The sequence below is a fragment of the Elephantulus edwardii genome, unplaced genomic scaffold (genome assembly GCF_000299155.1).
Source record: "Elephantulus edwardii isolate Elephantulus edwardi_28Jun2011 unplaced genomic scaffold, EleEdw1.0 scaffold00018, whole genome shotgun sequence".
Taxonomy (NCBI): domain Eukaryota; kingdom Metazoa; phylum Chordata; class Mammalia; order Macroscelidea; family Macroscelididae; genus Elephantulus; species Elephantulus edwardii.
In genome coordinates, this window is record NW_006399768.1 from 24,522,253 (window position 1) to 24,536,038 (window position 13,786).

Consider the following 13,786-nt stretch of genomic DNA (forward strand, 5'->3'; position numbering starts at 1 on the left):
CTTTGTAAATAAATCAATATGTTGTTTTTGTTGTTGTTAAGTGCTGTTGAGTCGCTTGCGACTCATAGTGTCCCTATGTACAAGAGCCCTAAACCTTGCTCTATCTTGTGCCAGCCTCATTATCTCCAACACACCTACTCCCACTGCCCCAGTCACTGAATCAGTTCATCTCCTTGAAGGTCTTCCTCTCCTGCGCCATCCCTCCATTCTCCCAAATATGATGTTCTTCTCCAAGGACTGCTCCCTCTTTGAAACATGCCCAAAGTATGTCAGACGAAAATTCAGAATCCTTTACTCCAAGGAGCAGCCCAGCTGCACCCTCACCAGACCTCTTTGTTCTAGCAGTGCATAATGTATTCAGCACTTTTCTCCAGCACCACAGCTCAACAGCATCAATTCTCATTCTATCATCCCTAGTCACTATCCAGCTCTGATTCGTAGCACACTGTTGTGAAGACTATAGCCCGGATCAGGTGCACCTTAGTCTCCAGTCTGACGTTGTTGCTCTTCAGTACTCTTGAGAGGTCCCTGACAGCTAACTTTCCCCATGGAATTTGTCTCTTGATTTCCTGGCTGCTGATAATGAGTGTTCACTGGGGAGCCAAGCAAACTTAAAACTGTTAACTATCTTAATCTCTTCACCATCCATACTGATGCTGCCATTGGCCTAGTGGTGGGATTCTTTATTTTCTTGATGTTGAGCTTCACTCCATATGAAGGCTGCAGTCCTTGACCTTCTGCAGCAAGCACTTCAGGTCCTCCTCAGTTTCAGCAAGCAGGGTTGTGTCATCTGCATATTGGTGGAAGGACTTAATTAGATAGCGTTAATCAGGATTAAGGAGGCAAACCATAATCTTACAAGAATAGCTACCATGTTAGGTAGTGCTCAAAGCCTAGAATTTAGAGCTGGAGAGGCAAGATCAAGCAAAATAAGATGAATTTTAAATGTGAGTTTTGAATGATGGCCATGGGGATTGGACGTTAGTGGTAGAAGAGGCAAGTGAAATCCCCAGATAATCCAGAGCTAGAGTGATTCTGGCAAGAAACAGGAACTGAATATATCGGGGGGGGGGGGGGGGGGGTGGAGAACTTTTGGGGAAGCAAGGCATTATCTACTTGAACCTACTTGACAGTTAACACATAAACATAATTGTATGATGTGTTTTTGTCAAATGATTTTTACTTCATAACAGTAACTGGAGTTGATAAGAATGTGAAAATCATCATTACATATTTGGTTTTCTTTGTTGTTTACACTCCAGGGAGGATTTGCTCTGTACATATCTGGGTTCTCCAAGTCCTAGGTTTGATGGACTGGTAGGAGTTCCCAAATAGTTTCTGGTTCACATTGTTGTTCTGTATCGTCGAGCCAGAACGGACCCATAGCTGATGCTCCGATTGCTTTTCAGAGGCAGATAATCTTTCTTCCGCAGAGCAGCTGGTGGCTTCAAACCACATGGTTTTGTGATTGCAGCACAGTTTCTTGCAGCTAGGCCACCAGAGTTCCAACTCATTTGGTTTTCTTTATTGCCATTTCATTTTACCCAGGGGAAAGGTATTCTGTGGCCTTTATTCTTGACCTCAGCTATTTGGATTGCAGCTGAGTACTTTGGTTCTAAGTGTCATGGGAAGAAGAATATGGTGTCTCTGAGGCAATGCTACAGGTAGAAAATAGAAAATTAACTCCAGTGTATGTGCAGGTGACAGCACAATCATTGTGAACATCTCTTATCCACAGTGCTGCTGATAAAACTTAATGAATATTTTTAACAACTTTATTAAGGAATGCTTTTGTTGTTATGTACAGACTATTGAGTTGGAACAGATGCAAGCTGACCCTCAGGAGGGTTTTAGAAGCAGTAAATCTCATGGGATAAGAGTGCCCATTTTACACCCTGGGAGCAGCTTGTGGATTCAGACAGTGAGCCTTTGGACTGACAGGGCAGGTCCTTACCATGTATAATATAAATACGTGAAGACAAATTTTGGGGGCCTTTAATTTGTTAAAGATTTATTTACCAAAGGAAACTATTCCTTAGACAGCATAGTCATGCTGCACAGTTCGGAACCCTAAGTCAGTGACAACATTCATGGAACTCAATCCAAAGAAATTTTATACATTCCAAAGTTACTTTGCACTCTGAAAGATACCAGCTAGCCTCATCTCAAAATCCTTCATGGAATCATCATTTCTATAGAAATCTACATGTTTTCTTTCTTGGTTCATCCATGGCAAACTTACAGAAAGTTGCCACACTCAGGGATAGAATGACTGCTTCCATAATAAGCATTTGCAGATGTTTGGCCAGAAGGCCTTGCAGCTGAGGTTTTGCCAGCATGGTGGAAGACACGATGGTGGTTCTCCCTCAATACCAACGTCCTTACTGACTGATGGAGAACATACAGACAAGTTTTAATGTATGTATCCACCCATAAAACCCTTAAAACAGCCAACATAATGTATTCTGCACCCATAACAGTTCTCTTATGTTGTTATTGTTGTGTATCATAGAGTCAGAACCAACCCATAGCTGACCCTCTAACAGGTTTTCAGAGGCAGTTAATCACACGGGAGGAGATTGCCCATCCTGCTCCCACGGAGCAGCTGATGAACTCAGTTGTGTGTTCAGGATTGCAGTGCAGCTTCTTGATACTGGGCCTCCAGAGCTCCCTTCTCCTCTTTGGTAATCTGCTTGACCTCGGTTGAGAACCATGAACTAAGTCTTTCAACCATCTTTGCTTTTCTCTTAATGATCCTGAATTGTGGCACCTATTCCTCCCAGAACCCTGGTTCAGGATTGTATTTGATGATGTAGAGCAGCTATTCCAATTCTTACAACAACCCATAAAGTAGGTACTATTTATTTCCATCTTACAGCCGAAAAAAATCGAGGCTGAGAGAGAAAAATAAAACACAGGACAGGAAAGAAACTAGAAGGACTAGAAAGAGTCAGGTTCTAATCTAAACATACTTAACTCCAAAGCCTTAGCAGTTTAGCTGCACCATGGTACCTTCTCTGTTCTCATCCTAACATGAAAAGAAAGCAAAACAAAATCCTTATCCACCCCCCTGTTACTTACAAGGGAGAGTCTTCCAAAATCATTCTGGAAGGATGGATCAAAGAACTTGAGACATGGAGAAGAGGAAATGAAATAAATGTTACATATCATCCAGTTGGAAATCAGTGATAATAAATATCTGGCCTCTTCTCTAAGAGAATTTTTATAGCCATTTATTTATTTGATCTAATGTCAATCCAGAGTGAATACTTTCGTGTTCAGTACAGGACTTCGTACTCCCGTTTGAAACCATTTCATTGGCTCTTTCCTGCCTCTGTTGCTCCTGGCGTTCTTTTGGTTCTCTTGCGTTCTCATTGCTGTTGGAATGGATTCATAGCTGACCTTCCACTGGATTTTCAAGGTTGTAAATTGCATGGGACAAGACTGCCTGTCTTTCTTTTGGAGCTGCTGGTAGATTCAAACCACCAGAAAAAATTCTATTGTAGTGCCCTAAATTCCTCTTTCCTTCATGACTTCCATGGGGTTTTATTTTGTATGTGTGTTTTGTTTTGTTTTTAACTTTGCAGAAATTTTTTAAACAGATCACATAGTAGGTTTCTAAGGATAAATATGATTATACTTTAGATACGTTTGTTGTTGTTTGTTTATATGTCTGTGTGCTTTGGGAGTGAAATTTAGATAAAATGAAACAATCTGTAAAGTCATTATGTTTTTAGAAGTTCTAAACTTGTTTGTTCAAGTTACTAAGTCTGTACTTTGGAATTAATCTGAAACCTGGAGGATATCTGGACTTATTGAATGTCTACCCTTTTGTCTTCCTATTCACACCCTCCACATGTTAAAAATACATAAAACTCTTGATTTGAGTCATCATCCATGGCCAAAATTGAGATGAGTTCCTCCGAATCTGTTAGGAATGTGTATGTAGAACTTATACCTCACTGCAAGGGTTTACGTAAAGTAAAGACAGATTCTATGATGTTTCTACGTGTGGACACTAAATACTAATGGCCTGAAATATTTTTGCAAACCAAATGTTTGTAGTAAGTGAAGCCATCCTCCTTGGTATGTTACCAGAAGTTGTTAGGAAAATACATAAACTTTCAGCTCACAGAACAGATTGAATAAAGGTCTACTGATTGGCAGTGGCACAAAAGTTGACTGTGCATTGATTTCAGAACGGTCTTACAGGTAACATTTCTGAAAATATATGACTGCCACAGTGTTAATTTTAGGAATCTCAAAATCCTTCCCCCCTCCCCCCCATTTAATTGTGTTTGGTCTCTACTTGTTAGAGACGTCTTTTCTTATTACTAATTTAGAATTAAGGATATGGGTCATCATCAGGCCTTTCTGATTTAATTTGAGACATTTCTCCAAGTTGAGTCATGAGTTGTTATTATTAAGGCCATCTGTTTTTCATATTATGGCAGTCCACGCTGAAGATTTTTCTTTGTTTATATAGCATAGTTTTTTTCTCTGCAACTATTTAAAAATTAAATCATTCAAATAGTAAACAGCCTTTCATAGATTATCAGGAAAGACAGTTGAACTAATTTTGGCACATTTGTACATTGTAACAAGAAGCTCTGGTTGGTTGCCTAGTGTTTAAGGAGTTTAAAGGCCTCGGGTTTAAATCCACGAACTGCATTGAGGGAGAAAAATGAGCCGTCTCTTTCTGTAAAATTTATTGCCTCTGAAAACCCACTGGCTCAGTGGCATATAACAGTGACAAAATACAGTGTGATATCATGGCTCACTTAAAATTTACTGCCTCTGAAAATCCACTGGCTCATTGACATATGACAGTGACAAAAATACAGTGTAATAGAATGGCTCACTTAAAATTTTGGTTACAAAAGATTTCTCAAAATCACTAAATTAAACATCACCTTCCTGGTCTTTTGTACTACTTTATAATTTTTCTGTTTTGATACATGTTGCTTTTAGATTAGAATGATGGCAGTGAGTTCAGTGAGTGAAATGTGCTATGTGACATTGACTATGAACTTAAAAATTGAGCATTTATTTTTTAAGCATAACATCAAGCAATTGACAGTTAAAGCAAAATGATGTCTAATGTTTGTGTTTGATATGTTTTAAACATTTTTTACTTAAATGATCTTACTAGATTCTTCAATTCGAAGATATCTTGGCCAACACATGCTACCGAGAGCACTTTCGAATATACATGGAAAGAATGGACAAGAGAGCACTCATTAGTTTTTGGGAGTCTGTGGAACATTTAAAGAATGCTAACAAGGTAATGCATATACAGACATGAAGAAAAATGAATCACTTGCTGATGAGAACCTGCGTGTTAGACAAGATATCTATAAAGAAGATACAAGATAAATATAAAGTTATTGGAGTGTTACTCATATACTAATATATATATAATTATTAGAGGCCTGCTGTTCTAGTGGTAAGAAGCTGTGCTGCAATCCTAAAGGCACAAATCCATCAGCTGCTCCATGGGAGAAGGATGACAGCCTCCTCCCATGAGATTTACTGTCTTAAAAACCCTGCTGATTGGTTGGTTCTGACTTGGCAATACACAACAAGAATAAGAAGAAAAAGTATATTATTTTAAGATAAGTATGAAATTATCTTTAATATGTAAGTATATATTAAAGGAATTTTAAACCAATTATGGTATTAGCCTTAGGTATTGGACCTTTGGTAGCACAGTAGTTAAAGTGCTTGTATACCAACAAGAAGGTCAGAGGTTTGAACTTACCAGCTATTCATTGAGAGAAAGATGTGGCAGTTTGCTTTTATAAAGATTTAAAAATCCTATGAAACCATTCTTCTGTGCCCTACAGGGATGATATTAGTGGGAATCAACTTAATATGGCAGGTGGCTTGACTGACTTTTTAAAATAATGGTAAATAAAATGAGATTTTATTTTTATAGAAGATGCTTTTGAATGTGTCAAATCTCAAATCCATTAACCACTGAGTCAGAACCTACTCATGGCTGATCCTCAAGCAGGTTTTTATAGGCTATAAATCTCACGGCAGGAGATTTTCCATTACTCTCTCAGGAACAGCTGGCAGATGCAGACCTTCTGTCTTTGAGAGCGCAGCACAATTCTTTACTCATTTTTAAATATTCCAGAAGATTGAATTATTTTAGAAATAAAGAACATATATTCACATTCCTCTTATAAAAAAAAAATTTGATCTTGTAACCTTAACTTTAGTCTCAGAACTGTGATACCTGTTTAGAATGTCATACTGGTCATATTTTGCACTTTTTTATTTATTATAGAATATGCTTTAAAAAATGAGTAGAAAAGCATTTCTTTTTATTATAAATGCGTCTTACAAAGAAGACTAACAATTAACAGTATGTTTACACTTGGCATGTTCTTGATCTATATTTAAGAATTAATAAGAACTGGATATGTATGTATATATTTAAAAGCTACTTGATGCAGTGTGTAACATATAAAACAAACATTTTGGTAAGTTTATTAAAATAGCAAGTTGCTATGGTGGTATAGTGATTAAATGTTTCAGCTACCAACGTAGAAGAGGCTTATGGTTTATACCCACCAATGGCTTCGTGTGAGAAAAGACATGGTGTTCTGGTCCCATGAAGATTACAGCTGAATAAACACTATGGGACCGTTAGTTCCGCTGTGTAATAAAGGGTGAATATAAGTTAGAACTGACTCAGTGGCACACAACAGCAACAACATTAAAATACTGTAAAGGGCATTTTGGTTATTGGAGTTATCATTTGTTCTTATTACGAGTATTTTGAGAGCAGAGTAACAATTTAAAATACAATTTACAAGCTACAGTGACTTAAGACACCATGTCCAATATCATGGTATTTTAAAGTATTCTCCCCCCCCCCATTCTTGTTCTCAAGCACATATTACCTCACTTTACTAAATACTGTATGTGCTAGTTTTTTTTGTTATTGACCTGGCTTGTCTCTATATACCTTTGACTTGGTATTCTTCTCAAGGGAACATTGTGAAAAATCTTCTAAAGAGCTTTCCTAAATTACTGAAAGCAGATTAAAAAATTTCAGCGGTATAAAAGCATAAATCCTCCTCAAGTAGTTCTATTTATATTACAATCTAGCAACCCTCATTTGGCTTTAAAATATCGTGCATATTTGTTAAATTAGTTGTATTTATTGTGTATTGGGTTTTAGTTAGGGCCTTTTTTTGTGTGTTTTGTTTGTTTGGGTTGTTTGTTTGTTTGTTTTTACACTTTACATTGCCCACCTAGAGTTAATGAGGTGTCTTTAGAGGAAATGTAAAGATTAAATTAATCAAGATAAAAGTTAATTTTTCAAAATAGGCTGCTGATGGCTTTAGAATTAATGTTTAAGACTAAGCTATGAAATGTAAGCTTGGTTACAATGAAGTGATTATTCTGAAGAATATCCTCTCAGATTACATAATTATTAGATTGACTTTCTGCGTGAGATAGATAATGTTATTGTTGTTGTTGATTGCCGTCAGTCAAGGGTGACTCATAGCTACTCTATGAACAAAAGACCTAATGCCTTTCCACAACTGTCGTCATTTACCAAGTTCATAGAATTTCCAGAGGCATGTGGTTTAGGAAGTGAATGCCACTCCTGCTTCCAAACCTGTTTTACAAGTGGGAGCTCCACCAAACACTGTCCACACTGGGAAGCCATTCTGGTATTTGATATACCTCAATGGCACAAGGTTCAGCATCCCAGCAACTGAGGTTACTTCATACTGCACACTGACAAAGAGTGATGTACAAAGTGGAAGAGTGTTCCTCCAGATATAACAGCACTAGTTTCACTTGGCAGTGGTTAAGTGTTGTCAAGTAGAATAGGACTGAGAGTAAGTTTTGCACAAAAGACCTAAACTCTGTTCTATGACTACCATCATTTCTGGACAGAACTCTGTTCTATAACTACTATCATTTCTGTACATTTAAAGAGTTTAGAGAGTTTGTAGAGTTTCCAGAAGCATCTAGTTTTAGGAAGTGGATGCCACTCCTACTTCCCAGCATAAATCAATCTGGAAGCTCATCCAAAACTACATAATGGTTACCCATTATGGTATTTGACAAGACTATGGAACAGTGAGCAGCATCACAGCAACACCAAGTTGTTCAGTTCAGCAAGTAGACAAATGATTGCTGTGTCATTCAAGGAATATTCATTAAAAAATGAATAAATTTTATCATACTCTGGGAGTGTGATTTTTTGCTGCTTGTGGATGCTGGTCCAGATGGGCAATTAAAGGGAAGTTTTGGGGGTTGTGTTTTTTTGGGGTTACATTTTTTGGGGGGGTTAGTGTTTGATATGTATTATTACTCTTTTCCCCCCAAGAGCCATTATCCCTGAGCCTTTGCCTAGGGTTTAAGTCCATTCAAAGGCATTGGGTTAAAACCCCCCAGGGGTAGGGAGGGGACTGCCCGCAGAGGCCTGAAAGATCCCACTCTAGGAGTGTGGCTTTTTGTTGCTTGTGGATCTGGTCCGATGGGCAAGTAAAGGGAAGTTTTTGAGGTCGTGCTTTTTTGGAGTTGTGTTTGATATGTATTATGGCTCCCCCCTGGCCCCCCAGCGAGTGTCCCTGAGCCTTTGAGCCTTTCCCTAGGGTTTAAGTCTGCCCAGAGGTGTTGGCTGAAAACCCTGCAATGTCTAATTATTTTATATTTATAATAATTACATTAGATAAAAAGTTAAATGTCAAGAAAACAAAGATTCTAACCACTGGGCCAATTGGTGAAGAGATTGAGATAGTTAACAGTTTTAATTTACTTGGCTCCACAGTCAACACTCTTGGTAACAGCAGCTAGGAAATCAGGAGACGAATTGCATTGGGAAAGTTGGCTGTGAGGGACCTCTCAAGAGTACTGAAGAGTAACGATGTCAGGCTAGAGACTAAGGTGCGCGTGATCCGGGCTATAGTCTTCGCAATTACGTGCTATGCATCAGAGAGTTGGACAGTGAATAGGGTTGATAGAAAGAGGATTGATGCCCTTGAGCTCTGGTGCTGGAGAAGAGTGTTAAATATACCATGGACTGCTAGGAGAACAAACAGGTTTGTCCTGGAGAGGGTGAGGCCAGAGTGTTCCCTGGAGTCAAGGATTCTGAAGCTTCGTCTGACATATTTTGGGCATGTTGCAAGGAGGGACTGGTCCTTAGAGAGGGACATCATGTTTGGCAGAGTGGAGGGGAGGCGCAGGAGAGGAAGACCTTTGGTGAGATGAATCGATTCTGTGACTGGAGCAGTGGGAATAAGTGCGTTTGAGATGGCTAGGTTGGCAAAGGATAGAACAGCATTTAGAGCTCTTGTACATAGGGTCGCTATGAGTCGCAAGTGACTCAATGGCACATAACAACAACAATAAACTATATCCAGGGAGTCTGGTGGCCTAGTGGCAGAGATGTTGCACTGCAATCTCGAAGGCAGTCTCCACAGGAGAAGGATGGGTAGGTAGTCTCCTCCCATGCAATTAACAGCCTCTGAAGACCCACTGGAGGGTCAGCTATGAGTCATTTCCGATACTACGGTACACAACAACAGCAGACTATATCCATGTGCAGTTGGCATGTATGAAAAGAAATCAGTCTGGAAGAAGGTGGTTCTGAGTTTTTGGGGTTTTTTTTCCCCCATGCAGCACTTAGGGAAATTACAGGTGTTAAATCTTGAGCAGGAAGTGTTTATATTAAGGAAGCCAATGGTGTGACATTTTCTCTCTAGCCCTGAATGTGAATTAAAAGCCCTCACCTTCCACCCTCCATGTCATAGTGCTGGTGTGCAGTCTGAATGTTTTTCTTCCAGATTTGAAGTGCAGTGAATTCAGAGGAAAATAATTTCTCTTAGAGGTGATATTTCTTCATTTTCTCCTTATTTATCTTTCTGTCTTTTCAGAATGAAATTCCACAATTAGTTGGTGAAATTTATCAGAATTTTTTTGTGGAAAGCAAAGAAATATCTGTAGAGAAATCACTTTACAAAGAAATCCAACAGTGTCTTGTAGGAAATAAAGGTATCGAAGTATTCTACAAAATCCAGGGAGAGGTTTATGAGATCTTAAAGGATAGGTATTATCCTTCATTTATTGTCAGTGACCTGTATGAGAAATTGATGACAAAAGAGGAAGAAAAGCATGACACACAGTTGATTTCTGATAAGGATGAAACGGTAAGTCTTTGAACTTCCTATCCCCCTTTTAATGGATGAGTTTTGAGTGTAATATAGTTGGGAGCATCTTGAGTGGGCCAAATTTGGTGTGCCCCACAATCTTTATAGCAAAAAAAGTAAACTTGAGCTTTCTTGTTTCTCTAGTGTTAAATACTTTTTCCTTCTGTCTTTGCTCTTCTTAGCACCTTGGTACCACCTGCCAGTATTATGTCAGAGGCCTCCTGCCTGAGTTTGATTCCTGAAAAGCAAGGGCAGATAGTCTGTGAATGGAACATTTATGGTTTAAACTGGTCAACTTCTAACTTTCCTCTGTGATATTCTTTCCTTACTGGAATCTAGTCCTTTGGAACAGTATTGTAATGATGTAGAATCACTGTTATGGGTAATAATTACGGACTATCCTATCTCTATAAAATATGGTAATTAAAATTGAATGTGATATTCCCTTCCAGGGCCAGGGAGGTGTGACTGGTGAGGAAACTGTAGATGAAGGCACCAGGCGGATGAATGAACAAGCCAGTTTTGCTGTAAACAAACTACGAGAACTGAATGATAAGCTTGAGTATAAAAGGCAAGCTCTAAATTCTATTCAAAATGCACCAAAACCTGACAAGAAGGTAACTTTTTTGTTTTCAAGGTTGTCTTGAAAGTTCGAATTTTGATTCTAAGGAAAAAAGAAAACTTCCATTATCACTATTTTTTTGTTTGTTTGTTTGTTTTGATATAAAGTTAGGAAAACATTTGTTTTGGATCTTTTATGATTTAGAGTTCTCCTCAGTCATCAACTTTACTAATTAACTTTGTGTTCTTTGTATCTATCTCACTTAATACATTTGTAGAGAAAAAAAGTTACTTTTGTGGAAGGCAGGCAAAGTTTTTTTCTTAAAGTCGTTCTAGGAATTTAGATAATAAAGAACATTCTTTTTTCTTCTTTCAAAAAAATCTTACATATAAAATTTAGACACTCACATAGTTATATAAAAACTTTTTTTCCTGAAAGTCATACAAATGTGAAATTTAAAAAAAGAAAGCATTACAATAATCCGTATTTCCCGAGTTCAAGATGTGGTGTGACCTTTGGATGATGTTCCTGGCTCTGTGAAAGGTCAGCAATTTGAATCCATCAGCTGCTCTGCAAGAGGGAGATGGGCCGTATCTGCCCATAAAGATGGACAACTGTAGAATTGAGATAGAGAGGGGTTGGAATTTAATGGAAAACACTGGGCTTGGTACTTTGTGAAATGTATATTTGAATTTTCAGGCAGGCCAATAAGAATGGAACTTAAAGTATAACAATTTCAATGAGTTTTAGAAATAGAAAAACCATGCCTCAAACTTTGAGGAATGTAAAGAGGGCTCAGGTAACCAAAAGCAGTGTTGAAAGAGATGAACAAGGTAAAAGGACTTGCACTTCCTAATTTTAAAACAAACTATAAAACGATAGTCTGGTATTAGTATAATAAACATGTAGACAAATGGAAATGAATTGAGTCTAGAAAGAAATCTAATACATTATGTTCAGTTGATTTTTGAGAAGGGCATGAATGCCATTCAGTGGGTATTGAAAAATCTTTTCAATAAATGGTGCTAGGAAAATTATATTTCTACATGCAGAATAATGATAGGATGTGTGTTTCAAAACATGTGAAAAAACAAATTCAATGTAAGATTAAAGACCTAAATGTGCAAATTGAAACCATAAGGTTCTTAGAGGAAAAAGCAAGAGCAATACTGTCAGTCCTGGCTTCTAACAGTGGGTTAGACAATGGAATAAAAGCATGTGCAGCAAAAGATAAAAAAAGAAAATCAGACTTTGTAAAAATTTTAAGTTTTATTCATCAAAAGATTTTACCTATAATGTGAACAGATAATGTAACAACTAGAGTATCATTTTTGAAAACCATGTATCTGATGATAATCTAAATATGAAAATAAGTGTATATTTATAAAACTTTGACAACAAAAATACAAATAACCCCATCAAAAAATGGACAGAAAACTTGATGTGGGACTGAAGAAGACATTCAAATGAGCACTCCACACATGAAAAGATGTTCAGCGTTGTTGGGTGAATACCTGAAACTGTTGTTCTGGAATAATATCACCTGAAATTTTCTTAAAAGCAAAGAATAGTGTAGCTTACCCAGTTTAAAAAAAAAAAAAGTCTGCCTTGAGCATTATGCTTTTTTAAGGTCTATGTAAATAAGATCACATGAACAACAGCAATTGCAAAGATTAGATAGGAACCTTAGAGGGCAGTAAGTTGATATTATTGAGGGAGGAACAACTCAGAAAATGAAGGTGAGAATGGCCGTAGAACTTGAAGAATGGAATCACTGTTACTAAATGGTATACATGTAGAAACTGTGGAATTGATACTTGTTTTGCCATGTTTGTGTTCTGAACAAAATAAATAGAATTTTAAAGAAAAATAGTAATAAATTTTAGTAACGTTGAGGTTTCTTGCGAAGATGTGTTCAGTCCTCCTGAACCATCTTCAGCTTGATGTTGGTGGATACACAGGTACTTTTATAATGGTAAAATAGGCCCAAAACAAGATACAAGGAAACTAAATTATTGTAAGCCAGTTAACAAATTACAGTCAAAATATTCTTTTCTGGCGAGCTCTGGTGGCCTGCTGGCAAGAAGCTGCACTGCAATCCCAGAGGTGAGCGATTCAAATCCACCCGATGCTCTGCTGGAGGAGGGACTATCTCCTCCTGTACCAGTCAGATCTGATTTCATGGTGCACACAAAAAAAGAATAAAAAATTTTAAAAAATAAAAATAACAATTAAAAAATACTCTTTTCACTTATAACTCAGCTACTGTCTCATTAAAGCAGTGAATGTTCTTTAAAAACATAAAAGAAAATTTGGTAATAGCATGCAGTATTTATTAGTAATAATCTTTGTATAGGACTGGAAAGAATTCTATATATTTGTTTCAATATAAAAAATTCAGTGTTAAAGTATTTTTAATGGTAGTACTCTTTACATGTTTTAAGAGATAGGTTCATTCTCTCTCTTGCATGAACCATTCCTAGTTAATTAATAAGTGCAGAAGTTGGAAAGTTCTGTGTTCTTGAGACACTGAATAGAAATGGCTGGAGAGGTAATAACTAGTATATGAAATATAGTCTATACTTAAAGAACACTTGTTTCATTTGTTTAGGATTCATGTCATAAAATATATTTGTGGGTAGCACTGTGTAAGATACATTAGACTATTCAGTGAATTCTTTTATATTTATCTTTAGATTGAAAGCCCTTCTTCAGCCTTTCTTCAAAGAACTTATAAATCTATGTGATAAAATACTCCAACCTATAATTTATGTGAAAGATTTCTCAAAGTGCTCAGGCAGAATAATGTTTTGCCTTAAATTTAGCAAATATCTTTGAGTATAGTGATGGCAGTGTGTACTTAATGGTAGGTCAGATTGCCACCAGGCTGCTCAAGGGAACACACGGCTTCTGGCAGGTGTGTCTAGGCCCTGAGGCTGTAAAGGAGCCAGTACTGCTCACCAGAACGGAAGGGCATCCACCTGCCATAGTCCTTCATGCATGTCTGTAAACATAAAATAGCTAATGTTTGGTTATCTTTTTT

The 13,786-nt window shown here is 37.4% G+C and overlaps 1 protein-coding gene across 1 annotated transcript in view; it reads left to right on the top strand.

Annotated features, from left to right (window-relative positions):
• SNX25 (sorting nexin 25) overlaps nt 1–13,786 on the top strand; it is a 134,058-nt gene that overhangs the window by 84,383 nt on the left and 35,889 nt on the right. Inside the window, exons 7-9 of the mRNA XM_006882242.1 lie at nt 5,153–5,284; nt 9,909–10,181; nt 10,634–10,798. Coding sequence (XP_006882304.1) covers nt 5,153–5,284; nt 9,909–10,181; nt 10,634–10,798 — 570 coding nt within the window. The remainder of the gene's footprint in view (nt 1–5,152; nt 5,285–9,908; nt 10,182–10,633; nt 10,799–13,786) is intronic.